At 41.2% G+C, this 20,561-nt stretch overlaps 1 protein-coding gene across 3 annotated transcripts in view; it reads right to left on the bottom strand.

The window, feature by feature from the left end:
• CCDC149 (coiled-coil domain containing 149) overlaps positions 1-20,561 on the bottom strand; it is a 108,194-nt gene that overhangs the window by 44,945 nt on the left and 42,688 nt on the right. For all 3 annotated transcript variants that reach the window (XM_010362987.2, XM_030924235.1, XM_030924230.1), the window contains one exon: positions 2,346-2,453. In XM_010362987.2, the coding sequence (XP_010361289.2) occupies positions 2,346-2,453 (108 nt within the window). The remainder of the gene's footprint in view (positions 1-2,345; positions 2,454-20,561) is intronic.

The raw sequence follows: 20,561 nt of genomic DNA, 5'->3' as shown, positions 1-20,561 counted from the left end.
AAAAAAACGGAAGGTTTAACTCATTCTGTACCACACAGCCACAGGAACCTGGGAACAGGGGCTTCCGAGGTTCTCAAGAAAGTCTGGTGTCATTATGGAACGGGTAATCTGGCCTCTAGGTGAGGGATGGGGGAAGGATGATCGTAACTCACACGAGCCTGAAAATAAACCAGCCCTGTAACTTTAGAGGCAAATGAGAATAAATGGAATCTCTGGGGCTCACTGCAGTTACACTTTTTTTTTTTTTGAGGGAGAGAGGCCAGATACTGAAATGGGGAGGTTTGCTGAACAATAGAACATCTTCCCCTGCCCCTTTTGGCAGGCAAACTTCTTCACAGGCCATGAATAGGAGTCACTAAATTCTAAACCTAAGGTGAGAGGACAAAGTTTGATAAATGTGCCCAGGTACAGGAATAAAGACCCAGAGAGCATGCAGATCACAAAGTTCAGACTGTGACAACCTGTGCTCAGTGTTAAACACACAAACATGCTCTCTCACGCACACTAACACATTCACATACATGCCCTCCCTTTCTTTTCTTTCTTTTTGAAAGAGATGGGGTCTCATTGTGTCATCCATGCTAGAGGTCACTGGCATGATTATGGTTCTCTGCAGCCTCAACCTCCTGGGCTCAAACAATCCTCCGGCCTCAGCCTCCGGATTATCTGGGGCTACAAGTGCGCCACCACGCCTGGCTGCTCTCGCTTTGTTTCCGTGAACTGTCAGTTGCAAACGTCAATTTCTAAAATTCTCATACCTAAAAGGCAAAAGAATTGAAAGTGACCAAAAGATGAGACAGGAGCACATTTAGGAAAGTTGAGGGGAGGAGCAGCTCAGGAAAAAAAATGAAATAGAAAAAATATGTTATCAGTCAGTCAAGAAGAGTCACGGCTCCAGAAGTCACATCTTAAATATGTTTCAGTATTTCACGGGTTTATAAACTCCTCTAGTATTCTCATGGGCTTAAAGAAAACTATTGCATACGTTTTGTTTTATTCTCCAGCAAATCTTGCCCTGCTGCTATCGCTTGAGGAAGTGAGTAAGAAGGTCTGTCCTTTAATTATTGACCAAACACCTAGGTTACAGAGCTTAAATCCTTTTAATGATGCATAAAACCACACAAGGGGCCGGATTAGCTTGTCCAGTGTTAATTAGAGCCTTTCCTGCACATTCTTTCCCACCCTTTATTTCATGACCAGGAATAGTAAAGCCTAAGTTTTCAAATTTATGTTAAATCCAAGAGGTTAAAAAAATTTAAGGCCAGTTAAGTGGAGAAGAAGCTGTGTAAAGAAGGCTTACTAGATGTATATATGCCCTCAAGTCAGGACTCTCAAGCCAGCAGTATGCAGCACTCTCTCTGATGTCTTGTTACGGAAGAGCTCTCTGGATGACCCAGGCAATTCTATGCATTTTTTAAAGAGTGAGCATTTTTCAAAATGGCTCCTTCTAATAACCAACAACTAACTCCCAGCAATGATGAAAGTCACCATCATTTGTCAAGCAATTTGGTAACATCTAAAAACAGTTCCCTAAGAACTGCTCCCCTCCAACACACCGCGCGCGCACGCGCACACACACACACACATACACACACACACACACACTATAGTTTTCTTGAGTCCACTTTCAAAGCCATCTCTGTTGCAAAAGCCGCCTCTGGCAAGGAGTTGGAAATGAATCAATCTTGGCAAAACGGGAAATGATTTTGGGGGACAGAATTAAACTTGGGTAGCTTTTCTTTCCTTTCTCAATTGTACTTTTGTTCGTAGCTTCAGCTGGGAGAGAGAGTGCACACATTTAGTTGGGAGTTTATGAGTTCATATTTTATAATTAACGTTGCCAACAGGGGAGTTTGATTAATACCAAGCAGTGGATTTTGAGCAATGTTCCATACAAATTGCCAAATTTAGCAATAAAATAAATTGGTTATGCGAACATAATTAGTAGGATGACTATTTAAAATTCAAAACCGAATGTGAATAATTCCAAATCATCTGAGCCACAAATCCATTATTTGTATATAAGGGGGAAAGTATAACATTTGGGTTTTATTTTGCCCTCAACCACAGTGTTATTCACCACCAAGCTGAACATAATGAAACTTCCACAATGGGTTGTGGACATATTTTAGAGCCACTGAGAAACACACATATACATGCATGCACACACACAGAGGGAATATAAAAAGGCAAGATATGCTAAACTGCGAATTTTCATTATAAATTTAAAAATCTATAACAAACTTTTCAACAAATGCTGTATTACATTTTTCCAATGTGCAATATATAAACCTCGAATGCCCAGTTTTGCAGCAGAGCTTTCTCCCTGTAAATACTCACAGTACCTTGTTGTCACCCTGGACTTCTCCAAGCCTTTGCTGAAGTTCTTTAATTTCTTCTCCTAGATGTTTATTTCGGTCCTGAGAATCTCTCAATAGTTGTGCAAGATTCGCCTAGAAATATCAACACATTATGAAATAGAATCAGAAATGGAGGAGTAGATAAATGCAGGGCTCTATCGGGCTTGTGGATGCTGGTGTCCAACCCCAGCTGAACCCCACAAAGCCCGTTATAGTAAACACATATATGAATGCAGCCAGTGTGTGAATCACGCCACTACAATGGCACGCAGGAAAATGAAGTTGGCCATGAACCTCAATTTGGGGATATTCTTTTGTTTCCAAAATGGCTCACAGAGGGCACTTGGACAAGCAATGGAAGAGTCACTTATTTGCATTAAAAAAAAAAAAATTGTGAGGCTGAGGCAGGAGAATTGCTTGAACCCGGGAGGCGGAGGTTGCAGTGAGCTGAGCTGAGATTGTGCCACTGCACTCCACACAGAGCAAGACTCCATCTCAACAAAAAAAAAAAGAGAGAGAGTTTATCACTAAAAATCTTGAAACTGGACACAGAGTGTAAACTGTAAAATTTGGGCCAGGCCAACAATATAGAAAAAGCTTCATTTTCTTGTTTAGATAGCTTTTTTCTTCTTCAAATATATGTTGTCTCATGAGTTTTTGTGTGTGACCTCAATGCCTAGAATTTTGATTACAATTCCAGTGGGCGGCCAGAAAAGAGGTCAGTGACGAGCAACAATTTCTGAAATCAGGATCCAGAAGAAATGCAACAGTTTCCTGGGCTGATTTTCCCCTTCTTTATTTCCTTATTTTACCTCACATCTGGGAGAAGTACTAAATAGCCAGGATAATCACCTTTCATTCCCATCTTCATGACATCATCCTTTCCTTAAGATTTGCCTCCTGTTGGGATTCAGGTCCCTCCGATCTCCATGGCCGGTCCATCAGCCAGCCTCCCCTTTCAGTGTGGCTCCATCTCACAGCCTCATCATTCCTTTTTCTAGAGCATGCAGACACCTTTTGCCATATCCTCATCCTTTTCCCATATTTCCTGAACCTGGGATTCCTGGTCGCCCATCTAGCTACCTACTCCAGCCTTTTACTCACATTCCTCCTCGCGCACATGGCTTCTTGTTCTCCTGTACTATTCTCATTTTGCTAATGGACTTGCCCTAATTCTCACCTGACTTATCACATTCTTATTGAAACTTAGCAGGGAGAGACTGTAAGCCACTGAAAGGCAGAGATTCTGCTTTCTGCTTCCTCCGCTTCCATGTGCGTTGTTCCAGACAGTGCTCAGGTACCGATGAGTGTTTTAAAAGTTCATGATGAATAAATGAAGGAAGAAAGGAGGGAAGGAAGCAAGTAAGCAATCCAAACAGTCCTCCTGGAAGGGGAAATCATTCAAGGAGAGTCAAAAAGGGATATTAGAGATGATCTTAATATGAAAGAATCCTTTCCTGCTACAGCTGAAGAAACCCAAATCCGGAGAGGTTAGGGAACTAGCCAGACTGGAATGGCGACATTTCCAAATACTTTAATGCTAAAACTTTGGGGAATATGCACCTATGGTGGGTACCAAAAAGAGAATTAAAGGGAAAAGATAACGACTACATGTTGGCTGACCTGCCTTATCCCATTTATCCTGTTGTCTTACCTGCCAGGTCTCCCCAGCTCCTGCTCACCTCCCTGTGGTCCCCCACACAGACCAGGCATGATCCTATCTCAGTGACAGCGCCCTGCTCTCTCTGCTTGGAATGCCCTCCCTCCAGACAGTCTCTTGGTTCACTTCCTCACCTCCTTCAGTCTTTGCTCAAAGGTCACCATCTCAACAGGGTCCGTCTTGACCAGTTGATTTAATACTGAAACCTTCCCCTGTGCTACCTTATCTTTTTTTCTGGAGCACTTGCCATCTGTTAATACACCATATCATTTACTTCATGGTTCATTGCTTACTGTTGACTCCTTGTCTCCTTCTCCTTACTAAAACGTAAGTTCCATGAAGGGCAAGGAACTTCATTGTCTTTACTGACCTTTCCCAAGCATGTAGTAGATGCTCCATAACTATTTTTAAAATAAGAGGCAATAAGCTGAGTGTGGAGGTTGCGCTCTCACCAGGAGAGATCAGGAATAATAAGAGCGCGCACCAAGACTGAAACCAGTGCCTGGCATGGAGACTTGCATAGAGAATCATTCATTCCTGGCTGGCTGCTGAGGCTCACGCCTGTAATCTCAGCCCTTCGGGAGGCCAAAGCGGGTGGATCACCTGAGGTCAGGATTTCAAGACCAGCCTAGCCAACATGGTGAAACCCTGTCTCTACTAAAAAATACAAAAATTAGCCAGGCGTAGTGGCACATGCCAGTAGTCCCAGCTACAGTGGAGGCTGAGGCGGGAGAATCCCTTGAATCCGGATGGTGGAGGTTGCAGTGAGCTGAGATCGTGCCACTGAACTCCAGCCTGGGCAACAGAGAGAGACTCTGTCAAAGAAAGAAAGAAAGAAAGAAAGAGAAAGAGACAGAGAGAGAGAGAAGGAGGGAAGGAAGGAAGGAAGGAAGGAAGGAAGGAAGGAAGGAAGGAAGGAAGGAAGGAAGGAAGGAAGGAAGGAAGGAAGGAAGGAAGGAAGGAGAGAGAGAAAGAAAGAAAGAAAGAGAAGGCAGGAAAGAAAAAGAAAGAAAGAAAGAAAAGAAAAGAAAGAAAAGACAAGACAAGAAAAGAGAGAAAAGAGAAAAAAGAAAAGAAAACAAAAGAAAGAAAGACATTCATCCCCATTGGCTGGATGTAATCAAGCCCTGATCTCCACTCACTTATTTGAGAATATTACTCAGTAACTCCATCCAATTTTTCAGCCCCCTATTTGCAAAGCTCCCATCTTGTAATATTTGAGTTCTAATTTTCCCAGATTTCTGCTCTCCCAAGACAAAAATTTAGTGATGGATGAGGAAAATCAAAACCTATTTTGTAGGTAGGAAAGCAAAGAAACAAGAGACACTGTGAACAAATGACTGTCTTTGGAAATTTCCCTGAATGGGAGGAATCAGAGAGATGAGGCTGCATTCTGATCATGCCACTTCCTGGGCTGGATGACCCGGCAGGAGTTTCTTAATCTCTTGGGTCTCCCATCTGTAAGATGGAGCTAGCAACACATAGTGATTTGATCTTTAAATAATGAACACAGAATGCCTACCACAGTGCCCGGCATCCAGTGTGCACTCATTAAAGGCGGGATACCTCCCTCAACTGTGCCCACCCTGTGGCTCCTACTCTAATACTCAGTGAACAGAGCTGTGTAGATGAGTGAAGGCTTCCTTGGACACAGCTGACTCCTTTGCAATCCTGCCCCTTCACTGTTGATTGTTCATTCATTCATTTATCTGACAAATATTTATTGGACACCTGGCATCTGCTTGGCACTGTTTTAGACCTGGAGATACAGCAGCAAACAATACAGATAAAACCCTTACCCTTGGAAACTGACATTGAATGGGTGACATTACATTAACTGCATTATATTACAATAGAATATACAATGAATCCATGTGTTAGATGATAACATGCTGCAGAGAAAAATAAAGCAGGCAAAGGGAACAGAATGTGTTGGAAGAAAGGGCCACAGAAGGTTTCACTGAGAAGGTCACATTTAAGTCAAGACTTGAAAAAGGAGAGAGAGAGAGCCTTGTAGATATCTTGGAGAAAAAGTCCCAGACAGAGGAAAAGGCAAACAGGCTTCCCTCTCTCCCTCTCCCCATCACATCTCAAAACTTCCATTTGAAAGCACAGCTCAAGGCCACAAGAGCAGGCTGACCACAGGGACTGCAGTGAAGTCAAGAGATGACTCAATTCTTGATTTTCTTTTCCTGGTTCCCCCTCTCCATCCACAACTCTCCTTCCTTAGCTCAAGGTGTCACAGGTGGGTGGACTCTGCCTTTCCTCCACAGAACTCCAGAACATTCCCCAGACATTAGCTCATTGATCCTTTCCCCTGGCAGCAAACATAATCCCTCCCTACTAGATGGAGGGCCAGGCCACTGGGCAGCAGTGACTATCCCTGGGGAGAGGCGGGAGGAGTAGCCCAGCGCTTGCTCAGTCTGGGAGCTGGCTGCCAACTGCACATTCAGGTGAATCTCAGCATCCCCATCTGGAGGAAATGCAGCAAAATCCACCTAAACCTTCATTTAGCAGAAGAGAGGCCCAAAGAAATGTCTGTAAGGGCAACAATGAAAATGTAACAAAAGACAAGGGAAAAAAAATCTCCAACCTCCCTAACCTTCCCTTTTTAAATCAGTATTTCCTTAGTCTCTAGTAGGTGGGAAGATCCTGACAACACTGACCAATGTAACTGCAGTGGCTACATTGGTAGCTACTGTATTGGTAGACCAGTACAACTCAATCTATTGGTGGGGAAAGACCAGTTCTCTTTTTCCAATCCACAACAGATCAATACTTTTGTAAAATCTAATAAAAATGAATTACTAGGCAAATAAATTTAAGAAGACAAGAAGATAAAACCCAAGTGTGTATCATTAGATTCAACAGACATAAAAACATGCTATCAAATTGCTATAAAAGTTTCTGAACACTTACTCTCAATTTCTGTAGGTATCTTGTCATGGACCAGAAACAATTAGGTTGCAGCCTGGCCCTGGTCCTTGGGCCTCACTTTAAAAAGCATTGAGCTCACATGGTTTTCCCAGGGATGTGGAAACTAGGAAGACACTTGGTATAAAAATCAGTCGATAATTCCAGTGATGACCAGGACAGAGGGCAGGGCTGCTTTAGGAAACAGCTATTTAGAGACCCAGTGATGTGATTATTGAACATTATTTACTCTGCAGCCTGGCTGAAAAGAAATCTACGAAGGGCCAGGCGTTTCTACATTAGCTGCAAAACAATGGTTTATTAAAATCGCAATGCCTCCAAGTGAGTTCACTGTAAATCTACCCCAGCTTTAAACTTGACCCCTGGAGTACGGTGGGGTGGGGGTGGCGCCACTGCTTCAAAGCAGGTGACTGTAATTTTCTTTTATATTTAACAGGCTAGATTCCTTGTCAACACACAACTCTTTTCTATTCAGTCCCTCCACCTCCTCAACTCCAAAACAGTACCTTTGAAAACTAGAAAATGACTGTTCTGATAATGGTGCCTAATTCCTTGACATACACCTTAAAGAACAACAAAAAAAGAAAGTAGTACATTTCAAAGTGCTCAAAATAGAGGAGAAAAGTTCACACGATTCTTTTGACCAAAAATAACACCCATGACTCACACACATTCACTATAACAATCCATCAAGCTAACACACGGTGCCTGCTTATAATTTATCAGCTATGCAGAGTGCTTTGTCTCCCTGTTACTGAGAAGGACTCTGTGACCATCAGTTTAGAATAACAGCACTATGTAAAGGAAATGTCAGGGAAAAGTGGCAGCCTGCCTAAGACTGGGTTTCACAGGGAAGGAAAACAAAACCAAGAGATTCTTTTCTCTAAATTTTTGGGGGCAGGAGGCAGCATAAATAGCAAAACATAAAGAGGTTTAAAAAGAAGCCTCTTTTAAATATTCAGGTCAAGCGAGAGCCGACATTAAAGGTTGACATTTTTGCTCTGATAGTGGAATGTTGAATATAGTGGGATACGTGGTAGAATCCATATATTTAAGTCACTCTTTCTAGATAGGAGTTTATTAAAATTGTGATGGGAAAGGGAGGGAAGAGAGATTTGATGAAAACATAGCTGTGAGATTCAAGGCCAAAAGGATATGACAGCTCTCCATTCTGAAACACCTTCCTTTGTCAAGGAACAACTCAATCCCCAATTACAAATGATGCCTGCAGAAACAATTCACCAAAGTCAGCCCCTGGTGTGGGAACTGGGAGGCCCTGGAAATTCTCTCTGGACAGGGATGATGACTACAAATACTGACAGTTGTTGTGAAGGCAAAGACCAGGGAATTTACAGAGCCGTCGAACCTCACCCCAACCTCTTCCCAACTGTTTGCAGGAATCCTTACGGAGAGAGGTTAGCCACATGGGAGAGGGGAGCTATCTTGCAGCCTTTCTTTAAGCCCTACTGCACCCTGAACTCTAGCTCTTGCCTCTATCACCATTCCAATTCCCTTATAAATGCCACAAAATATGTCAGAAGGGTTTACACTACAGATGCAACATGTTTTCTAAACTTATAAGAACCAATGGGAGATTTTCAAATACAGTCCCTGATTTAATGAAACTCTGACAACTTTACAATGGTGTGAAAGAGCTATGCATACAGTAGAAACTGTAGTTTGAGTATCCATATAGCCATTCCATTTTTCAGTTTCAGTATAGTATGGAATAAATTATACTTTATAAAATAGGTCTTATGTTAGATGATTTTGACCAACTGTACACTAATGTAAGTGTTCTGAGCATGTTTGAGGTAGGCTAGGCTGAGCTAAGCTATGATGTTCAGTAGGTTGGGTGTATTAAACACATTTTCAGCTTCTAATGTTTTCAATTTACAATGGGTTTATCAGAATGTAACCCCCTTAAGCATCCCTTTATGATTAAAACCTTCAGCAAAATCTTCATAGAAGGGATATACCTTAAGGTAATAAAAGCTATCTATAACAAACCTACAGCCAACATTATGCTGAACAGAGAAAAGTTGAAAGCATTTCCCCTGAGAATTGGAACAAGACAAAGATGCTCACTTTCACCACTTCTATTTAACATAGTACTGGAAGTCCTAGCCAGAGCAATTAGACAAGAGAAAGAAATACAGGGCATCCAAATCGGTAAGGAGGAAGTCAAACTGTTGCTGTTTGCCGATGACATCATCATATACCTAGAAAACCCTGAAGACTCCTCCAAAAAGCTCCCAGATCGATACAAAATCAATGTACACAAATCAGTAGCACTGCTATACACCAACAGAGGTCAAGCTGAGAATCAAATCAAGAACTCAATCGTTTTACAAAAGCTGCAAAAAAATAAAGTACTTTGAAATATGCCTAATCAAGGAGATGAAAGACCTCTACAAGAAAAACTACAAAGTACCACTGAAAGAAATCAAAGACAACACAACCAAATAGAAACACATCCCATGCTTTTAGACAGGTAGAATCAATCTTGTGAAAATGAAGATACTGCCAAAAGCAATCTATAAATTCAACACAATTCCCATCAAGTACCCTCATCATTCTTCACAGAACTAGAAAAGACAATCCTAACATTCATATGGAACCAAAAAAAAAAAGAGCCCGCATAGCCTAAGCAAAACTAAGCAAAAAGAACAACTCTGGAGGCATCACACTACCTGACTTCAAACTATACAATTAGGTCATAGTCACCAAAACAACATGGTACTGATATAAAAATAGGCACATAGATCAATGGAGTAGAATAGAGAAGCCAGAAATAAAGTCAAATACTTACAGCTAACTGACCTTCAACAAAGCAAACAAAAACATAAGGTAGGGAAAGGACACCCTATTCAACAATGATGCTGTGATAATTGGAAAGGCACATGCAGAGGAATGAAATTGGATCCTCATCTCTCACCTCATACAAAAATCAACTCAAGATGGATGAAGGACTTAAATCTAAGACCTGAAACCATAAAAATTCTAAAAGACACCATCAGAAAAACCCTTCTAGACACTGGCTTAGGCAAAGACATCATGACCAGGAATACAAAAGCATATGTGACAAAAACAAAGATAAATAGATGGGACTTAATTAAACTAAAAAGCTTCTGCACAGCAAAAGAAATTATCAGCAGAGTAAACAGACAACCCACAGAGTGGGAGAAAAATCTTCGCAAACTATGCATCTGACAAAGGACTAATATCCAGAATCTACAAGGAACTCAAACAAATCTGCAAGAAAAAAACAAATACTCCCATCAAAGAGTGAGCTAAGGACATGAATAGACAATTCTCAAAATAAGATATACAGAAGGCCAACAAACATATGAAAAAATGCTCAACGTCACTAATTATCAGGAAAATGCAAATCAAAATCACAATGTGATAATAACTTACTCCTGTAAGAATGGCCATAATTTAAAAATAAAAAAAAATAGATGTTGGCATGGATGTGGTAAAAAGGGAACACTTTTACACTGCTGGTGGGAATGTAAACTAATACAACCACTATGGAAAAACTGTACGGAGATTCCTTAAAGGTCTAAAAGTACATCTACCATTTGATCCAGCAATCCCACTACTGGGTATCTACTCAGAGGAAAAGAAGTCATTATATGAAAAACACACTTGCACATGCATATTTGTGGCAGCACAATTCACAATTGCAAAAATATGGAACTAGCCCAAATGCCCATCAATCAATGAACAAATAAAGAAAATGTGGTGTATATATATATACACACACACACACACACACACACTCACACCCACAAACTAGAGAAGGAAAACTCTCTACAAGTGGATACCAGCCACCGCTGATATCCAGAGGCGTCCTCAAAGTTATCACAGACAGAAATTCTACAGATGCTTCTCTCCATGGTCAGTTGCTTTGCTGTTTTTATGTTTTTATGAATACTACTCAGCCATAAAAAGGAACAAAATAATGGCAATTTCAGCAATCTGGATGGAGTTGGAGACCATTATTCTAAGTGAAGTGACTCAGGAATGAGAAACCAAATATTTTAAGTTCTCACTGATATGTGGGAGTTAAGCTATGAGGAAACAAAGGCATACGAATGATACAATGGACTCTGGGGACTCGAAGGGAAGGGCGGGATGGGGGAGAAGAATAAACGACTACATATTGGGTACAGTGCACACTGCTCAGGTGATGGGTGCACCAAACTCTCAGAAATCACCACTGAAGAACTTACTCATGTAACCAAACACAACTTGTTCCCCCCAAACTACTGAAATTTAAAAAAAAAAAGTTACCCCGTTGTAAGCTGAGGAGCATCTGTGTAATCATGGATCATATTTGGCAATGACCATGATGTTAAGGGAACCTATTTTCAATGATCAAATATTTGACGGTGGTCAAATTTGACAGCCCTAAATCTTTCAGATTTGGGAGAAAAGTTTCCATTCTATACCATTTCTCTCCCTGCTGTCAGAAATGAGAAGATGGACACGAAGGGAATCACGATACACCACCCTGAATGATGCCACTTTGGCATAAGTCTTTTGAGCTAAAGGCAACTGAGAATCAACAAATGCAGGAAGAGTTCTCTACACTCCCTTTTCTGCCTAAAAGCAGGCATACATTTCCCTTTGAGAAGGTGTTCCCCACTCCAGTACCAGGAAGAAAAGAGAGACGCCTATCACCAGAGACAGTCAGCACCAAGATGAATCTTGATAGATAATAGTGTTTTGTGATGCTAATTGTCTCAAAATGAAGTCACTGATGGCAAGTGACAGTGAAACTGTTGACCCCTCAAAGTGATAAACATATGTATAACGGACTGAGGTGATAATACCTGCTGTGGCTAGGCACCCTGAGACCTGATGAGAAACTGAAGTCACGTGGCAGCTGAGATAGTGAATGTGCACACTCCGTGGAGGGCCATAAAAACAGCAAAGCAACTGACCATGGAGAAGCATCTGTAGAACTTCTGTTTGTGATAACTCTGAGGCCGCCTCTGGACACCAGCAGTGGCCACCAGAAGTTCTGCCCAAAAAGAGCAGTCACCCCCTGCTGCTCAGCATTTTTAGAAAATTCCAGCCCTCTCTAGTTTGTCTGTGGGTGTGTGGTTCTCCCCAGCTACTCGCTGTGGTTTGTCCCCCTCGCTCTCATCACTGTCTATGCACTGATTATTACATGATTGCTAGTGTGTGAAAGCCTCACAACAAATCGTGAATTTGAAAACATTTAGTTGGCCACTGATTCATTGTGAAACCTCTTGGCCCCTGCTGGAGTTAACATAACTAGGCTGATTCAACCCTGATATAATATTCTTCATAAACAAATCTTACTAAAATCACCCTTATCTTTCATTAATTTCTCCCATATATTTCCTGGTTGCTTTCCCAGAATTCGTCATCACTCAAAGCCCAAATCCGCTTTCCTTTCTTAAAACAGCACATAAGCCCTGGAGTCTAACTGCTTCCTGAGTTTTATTTTTTTCTGTGAATTCCCAGTGCATGTAAAATGTTAATAAAATTGTATGCTTTTTTTCTCCTGTTAATTTGTCTTCTGTCATTTAAGTTTGCAGGCCCGAGTCACTGAACCTAAGAGGAGAAAGGAAAACCTTTATTTCTCCCACAGACAAAACAAAAAACAAAGTGATAAAAGTTTAAGAGAGGCTGGGGGCAGTGGCTCAGGCCTGTACCAGCACTTTGGGAGGCTGAGGCAGGAGGATCACTTGAGGTCAGGAGTTCAAGACCAGCCTGACCAAAAGGGCAAAATCCCATCTCTATTAAAAATACAAAAATTAGCCAGGCGTGGTGATACGCACCTGTAGTCCCAGCTACTCGGGAGGCTGAGGCAGGAGAATTGCTTGAACCCAGAGGTGGAGGTTGCGTGAGCCAAGATCACACCACTGCACTCCAGCCTGGGTGACAGAGCGAGACTTCATCTCAAGAAACAAAACAAAACAAAAACAAAAACAAAAAACCTTAAGAAAAAACTTTTAACCTTGTGTTATTCCAGACACTGGAAATAGGAATCAAAGGGGTAGGCCACATGTTTTTACCTGGTCCTTAAATATTTCAGACCAGTAGCCAGGAGAGGAAAAGACCAATATTCGAGGAACAGTACGGCAAGTTGAAACTGCCTTTGCAAAATTATGACAGTAAGAGAAATCTGACATGGCTTCTAACCTCACAGGCTGGCTGTCTTCACTTATTCTCCGGTGTAGAAAGTAGAAAAGTTCCTCTTCAAAGCTCGTCTTGGTTTAAAAATAAAATAGTAGACACTAGGAATAATAGCTCCTTACTCTAAAGCCTCCTATCAACTATTAGTTCTTACACTTTAGCCCAGGCATGTCTGGACAGGCCCAGGCTACTCTTAGCTCATAGCTTATGCCCCTTCCTTATTTGGAAATGTTATTGCTTCCTTACACCTTCCATAAGCAACTTCTTCTCCTTCTTTGTTCTTCCCTGCACTTACCTATTTAAGAAAGTTTTACGCTATTAGCAAATCAGGTATCAGTTTAAGATTGTGAGGTTAAGCTCCAGCCAATGGATGCAGGACACAGCAGTGAGGATGACCTGAATCGTAAGGGATAAATATGTCTGCTTTTCCTTTATTCAGGTGTGCTCTCGCCATTGTTTCATCTGCTATTGAGCACCCTTTCTGCAGAAAGTAAAGATTGCCTTGCTGAGAGATCTTTTGTCTCCATGCTGACTTTTCTTCATGGGGCCGATTATCTATTTCTAACAATTTTGGTATTTCTAACACCTGGCATGGGCCAGACTAACTTTGTGAGAAATTTAGTTTATAGTTCAAATATTAGCCTTCTGAAAAACTAAACTGCTCTTGTAAAACTAATGAAAAACCAGCAAGTTAGAAGGACGAGAGGGGCCTGAATTCTACTGAAAGGTAGGTATCATTAAATAATCACCAGCCATTATTCCAGAGATCACAACATCTGCAGTTTCCCTAATTATTCCTGCTAACAATGCCACTATTGTAGAACCAAAGATTGGCCTTTTGAGATGTCTTTTTAGGTTTCTGCATTTCTGACGACTGGATAACCTTACTGGGACTAGCCAACCGGTCCTGTGACCCTCACCCCGGAACCAAGTCGGCCCAAGAAGACAGCTTCAACTCCCTGTGATTTCATCTCAGATCTGACAGCACTCCCTATTCCCTGGCCCCTACCTGCCAAATTATCCTTGAAAACCCCTAGTCTTCAAATTTTCAAGGAGACTGATTTGAGTGATTAAAAAAAGAAAACTCCAGTCTCCCATTCAGCTGGCCCTGCTTGAATTAAACTCTTTCTCTATTGCAATTTCCTTGTCTTGATAAATTGGCTGTATCTAGGCAGTGGGCAAAATGAACCTATCGGGCAGTCACAAAGTCATCCTAAATTCTTCAGAATTTATTAAATACAGTTGATCCTTGAACAACACAGTCTTGAACCACACAGGTCCATTTATATGTGAATTTTTTTCAACCCAATGCAGATCAAAAATATAGTATTCACAGGATGTAAAACCCATGGATATGGAGGACCAACTTCTTGTATCCACAGGTTCTGCAGGGCTGACTGGGGAACTTGAGTATGTGAGAATTTTGGTACACACGGGGGTCCTGGAACCAATCCCCTTTGTATACTGAGGAATGACTGTACATGTAACCTAGCCATGGAAAAGTTATTCGATACGATAATATAAAAATGAGGTATTCCAGAAAGTCTGGTAACATACCTCTCAATCTGAAAGACATATATATCAGAACCGGAACTCAAAAATGAGAGGAAAATAAGAGAGAGAGACAGACAAGCAAGCCCTTGACCTAGGCACTTTCTCAAGAAAAGTAAGGAAAAAGAGAATGAGAAAAAGAGACCAGATTTTTACATGGTATTAAAAAGTTTGATACTCTAGGACCCTCATCCATCCCTTCAATATGGGAAAGTACTAGATTAAGCAAGAATACATTAAAAAAAAAAGTCTGATGACACATCAAGCGTTCTTGAGAGGTGTGATTGATGGCAAACTTAATTGCAATTTCTACTCTGCTGCTTTGGTCTGATGGTGACTCCTGTGTTAATAGTAATAGAGTGAAACTTGCTTTGCTTAGCAAGGGCCCCCTGTTCACAGCAACTGCCAAGTGATGACCTTTGCTACAGTGACAGCTGTCTTATTTACAGAAAGAACGACCAGCCGAGAGCTTATTCGTACATATTTTTTGGCTATGCAAGGAGACCTTAGCAGCCTACTGCCACCTCGTAATCTCAAAACACACACTTGTGAATGAATGCATTTCCAGGCCCCACAGGCAAATGCTTTTGAATAGGCTTGGGAGGTTGCTATTTAAATAAATGTTTGCTTTAATCTTGGCCATTATGATTCTGCATCTGCTACTTAGTGGCTCCATTAATAGCTCCCAAGTTCTTTAGACTCACTGAGCCTAAATTTCCTCACCTATAAATTGGGGGGGTGCTTCCACCTTCCTTACAAAATGGTTTCAAGGATTGAAAGGGCTTATGGCAAGGTGCATTCGTCCTCATAATAAAGTTGCTGTTGTTATGATTTGGGAGTGCTCCTAAGGACAGGACCTGGGATTTCTTCCTAGTTTCTCTGGTGTAATGAAAAAGTCATACCATTCAAAGTGATATAAAAAGAAACATCTCAAAGCACTTGAGATCTCTGAAGGAAGTTTTAGGTTCTGAGCAACAAACCAGGACATATATACAAAGTCACTGTGATTTGCAGTCACAGGAGACTAAAATAAGCTTGACCAAGGAGACTTTTCTACGGAAATGAAAGGATCCTTCCCATCCCACAAAGGGCCACTCTATGCTCTGATTTTTCCAGGGTTGTCATCTTGGCGCATGTCACTGTCTAAATAAGCCATCACTTTTTAGAGGCGAGAAAGCAACAGCTCCCTCCTGGACCAAGAGAGCTACCTTTCGTGGTATGTCTGTTTGAAATCAAAACAGGAAAAGACAAAGATCTTAAAGATGTGTTTGACTGTTTATTCAAGGAGTTTTCACGGGGAAAATGTACCTCTGTAACCCCAAAGAATCCCATCTTATAAGAAAATTAACCCAAGATAATTTAAATTCCCCTTTGTCTGCTTTGCAGGAACTGCTTGTTTAGCAAAAGAAAAATATTTGAAGGGTCGTTGGAGATCTTTTGGTGATCTCTCACTGCAGTGCAAAGGGGCACTCTGTGTACACTTCTGCCTGAAGTCACAAGAAGAAATTTTCATTTCAATATCCCACGAGAAGCTATTAGTGCAATCACTGTTGTCTCAATTTCTCCACAGCTTCTTTAACGGATGATTTGCCATTGGAAATTGGTTGTTTTAAAAAGGATTCTGAGTTCCAAAAGAAAGCCTCAACAACTATATTTCTAGAATTACAAATGTAAAAGTTTTCATCTATCCTTTAATGTGAAGACCCAAAAAGCAAAAAACAAATAAACAAATATATATATACACACACATATATATATACACACACATACATATACACATATATATTGGTTGCTACGGGAAAGAAGACTGGCTTAGCAGGTAAAAATTCCTAGCTCAATTTCTGGTTCTCTACCACTCCTAAGCAGAAGGCTTTGAACAAGACACTTAATCTTTAGACCTCCAAAATGGGCTGGACTGAATGTTGACTACGGTTTTTCCCAGCTCAAACAGTCTAAGAATCGAACATAGAACAAAAAGCCTGAACTAGAGCACCAAACTACAAGCTAGAGGGGTCTGGATTCTAGGCCTTCTCCATCAACCTGCTATGTGCCCTTGGATAAGTCACAGGAAAACTTTAAAATATCCAATACTCATTGAGCACTCTCCAACTAACAGGCAATGCGCAGCACAAACGCTGCCACATCAATTCCTCATAAGAGCTTTACAAACACATCTCAATATCATGTTCATTATGAACAGGAGGAAACTGAGTCTTTGAAAGGTGACATAGTTTGCCCAGTCAGCAAGTGGAAAGGTTAAACTTGAATCCATGCAATTAAATGCCAGAATCTAAACTCTTTTTATTTATTGCTAACTGTGATGCTGCCCTGTGCCTTTATGAAAGACATACCTCCCAGTGTGACCTCAGAAGAATGCTGGGAGACGACATGCAGGCATGTATATATGCATGGTCTCTGAAAAATACAAAGTGTTTCAAAGACTAAGAATGTGATATTGTGTTCTATCTCATCTCCGCTTCTGAGGAGGAAGCAGAAAAGGAGATGAGAGCTGACGAGAGGCCTGGGCTCCTGGGCCCTGCTGTGGCTATTCCTGGGGCCCAGTGGCACTTCAGTCTCCCATGGGGGATGCTCAACCAACTCTTCCCATAATCTATGAGCCGGAACCTGTCTTTGGAGCAAACTACTTTGAGCAGCAACTGCAACCAAAAGGGTCCCAACAAGGGCAGTGTGTCCTGTTGACAGCCAAGAGCTATGCTGGACAGAATCAACCTGCTAACATACAATTGTTTAAAAAAGAGATGACGAGGAGGAGCAGCAGGTGAGAAACATTGATGGATGCTGACCTTGTGCCAGGCACTGTGTTGAGGCCTCTACTTGCACTGTCTCATTTGATCCTGACAGCCACACCATGCACTGGGTACCATATTTGTCCCCATTTTACGGATGAGAAAGTTGAGACTCAAGATACTCAAAGGAGTCTTCCCAAAGTCTCACAATTAGTTTAGTGGACATCATTGCTAACTTCTAACAGCCCTTCCATCCCAAGTGATGAATCAAAGCCGATGAGTGTATAGCAGCTCCCTGGTGCGTGTTACTAGACCAGGAATGGGAGCAAGTCCTACACTGGCCCAGCCAGACTGCAGAGGAGGACTTATTTTCCATGGCTGCATTTTCTGCTTCTCCTGAGGGGAACCAGACACAGAAGGAAGCTGATACTAAATGTAAGAGGAAGCTGACGAGCTAAAATCGGCAAAATGGCAGAGTTGTCAGGTAAAATACAGAATGTCCAGCTAAATTTGAATTTTAGATAAACAATGAATAATAATTTAGTATAAGCCTATCCCCAAAATCACATGGAACACACTTTTGTACTTAAAAAGAGTACAATTTTCTACATTCCTATCTGAAATTCAAATGTACCAGGTGCCCTGTATTTTTACTTGCTAAATTTGGCACAGTGGAGAGAATGAGTGAGTATATGACAACTTCATGAAGCATAAACCATCAAGTACTTAAAGCCCACACTACCTCTGAACTTCTGGCTATGTAAGGTAATTAATTCGTTTATTGTTCAAGCAGTTTAGAATTTCTGTCACTTGTACCCCGAAGCATCCTATCTCATGCAGCGGTCACTGGTTCCAACCCAGGCAGGAAGGCGGTAGAGCCCAAGCTCCCACCACCACACTCACTCCTAAAGGGACAGAAACTTAATGCCATATGAAAAGCTACAAAGCCAACGTTTAGGATGTTGAACTTATATTTTTAGAGCTGTAAGAATGCAGCTTAACAGACTTACTGGGATTCATCAGATTCTCTTCAGTTGATATAAATTTTTTATTATAAAGTTATGGAATGTGAATTCCCCTAAAACTATAAAACTCCTTCATGAATACTAACAAACTCTAAAATAGCAGCAAAGGTGCTGCTTATAACCACCGAAACCTCAAAACCCAAAACACCTGGCAGTTCAGGATTAAGAACTCCAATTTTTAAACATTAAAGATAAATTTCTACATTTCATTTAGAAAAAAAAGTCAATGAGCATCATAGAAAAATGTGACTTTAGATCAAACCTGGAGCATTATAAAATAATCCATAAGATACAGAGGGAGTGTATAAGTAAGCACAATGAATGAATGAATGAACGAATGAATGAATGGGTAACTATAGGACTGAGCTGATCTCTGAGGATAAACGTGTGTGTGTTGGGCATACTGTTCACCAGCATAAAAAAGTCTCAAGGTAATGACTGCACAGAATCAAGGAATATACATGTGGTGCTGGTACACCATCAATGAGCAGAAGCAGGATGCTGGGTTAGTCGTGACAGCTGGGAAGAGAGCAAATCATTCCTGGGTTGCTATCTGCATCCACCCATTTCAAAGTCCTGCTCAGGCACAGAGGCTTCCCTATAATGGGAAACACACAGCATTAACATCACCATGATCTGGATTCCCTTCAAGTCCATAAAAAGTCGTCATTTAGGGCATGTCAGTACAGAACAACTATAAAGTTAAGGAAAGTTCTAACAAAAGTATATATGAAAATAGCTTGCTCTCTCATTCTCTCTCTCTCTCTCTTTCTCATAAATACATGTATAAGAAAGAGTGACTCAGTGGTTCCAACCCAGGCAGAAAGCCTGAAGAGTCCAAGCTCCCACCACCACACTCTCAGTCCTAAAGGGATAGAAACTTAACGCAATTTGAAATGCTATCTTTGAACTTGCGTTTTTAGAGTTGTAAGAATGCAGCTTAACAGACTTACTGGAATTCACCAGATTCTCCTTAGTCAATGTAAATTTTTTAATTATAAAGCCACAGAACATATCTATCTATGAGAGAGAGAGACAAGTTAATTTATAAATTTAACAAAACCCCTATCAAAATACCAGTAGGATTTGTGTGGGAGGGATCAGAGGAGAACTTGATAAAATGTTTCTAGGTTTTATCTGAGAAAAGTAACAAACAAGAAACCTTTGAAAAGGAAGAGCAAAGCAAAGAAGGTTAGCCCAAAAAGATATTAGAAGTATTATAAACCAAAACTATAAGAATAATGTGGTAGTACCATAGGACTTTTCAGGGAGATCAAAGGAACAGAACATAGAGTTAAGAAGCAGATCCACATATATATAAGGATTTGATGATAAAAATGTGCATCTAAAACCATTGGTTTGGTCAATAAACAGTGTTGGCCACGGTGCAGGAGAAAAGAAAGTAAAGGCATGTGAATTTTAATGGAAGATGGCTTTTAAGAGTGTGAAGTGGCAGAACCTAAACAGAACAGTATGCACCCACAGAATGGCATGCACCCACCAAATATTACATATCTACCAAATGAATATTATGCACCCACAGAACAGTATGCAACTACCAAATGGTATGCACCCACAAAAGAGCATGTACCCACAGAATGACATGCACCCACTGAATGGTATGCACCTACTGGACCATATGCATCCACTGAACATTATGCACCCACAGAACAGTATGCACCCACAGAATGGTATGCACCCACTGAATGGTATGCACCTGCAGAATGGTATGTACCCACTGAACAGTATGCACCCACAGAACAGTGTGACCCACTGAATTGTATGCACCCTCAGAATGGTATGCACCCACTGAACAGTATGCACCCACCAAATGGTATGTACACACAAAACAGCACACACCCACCAAATGGTATGTACCCACAGAACAGCAGGCACCCACAGAATGGTATGCACCCACAGAATGGTATGTACCCACAGAATGGTCTGCACCCACACAACAGTATGCACTCACCAAATGGTATGCACCCATAGAAGAGTATACAGCCACAGAATGATATGCACCTACCAAGTGGTATGTGTCCATCGAATGGTATGCACCCACTGAACAATATGCACCCACCAAATGGTATTCACCCACAGAACAGCA

The sequence above is a fragment of the Rhinopithecus roxellana genome, chromosome 2 (genome assembly GCF_007565055.1).
Source record: "Rhinopithecus roxellana isolate Shanxi Qingling chromosome 2, ASM756505v1, whole genome shotgun sequence".
Classification (NCBI taxonomy): Eukaryota; Metazoa; Chordata; class Mammalia; order Primates; family Cercopithecidae; genus Rhinopithecus; species Rhinopithecus roxellana.
Note: the sequence above shows the minus strand (reverse complement) of the source record. Positions and strands in the feature narration are given on the sequence as shown.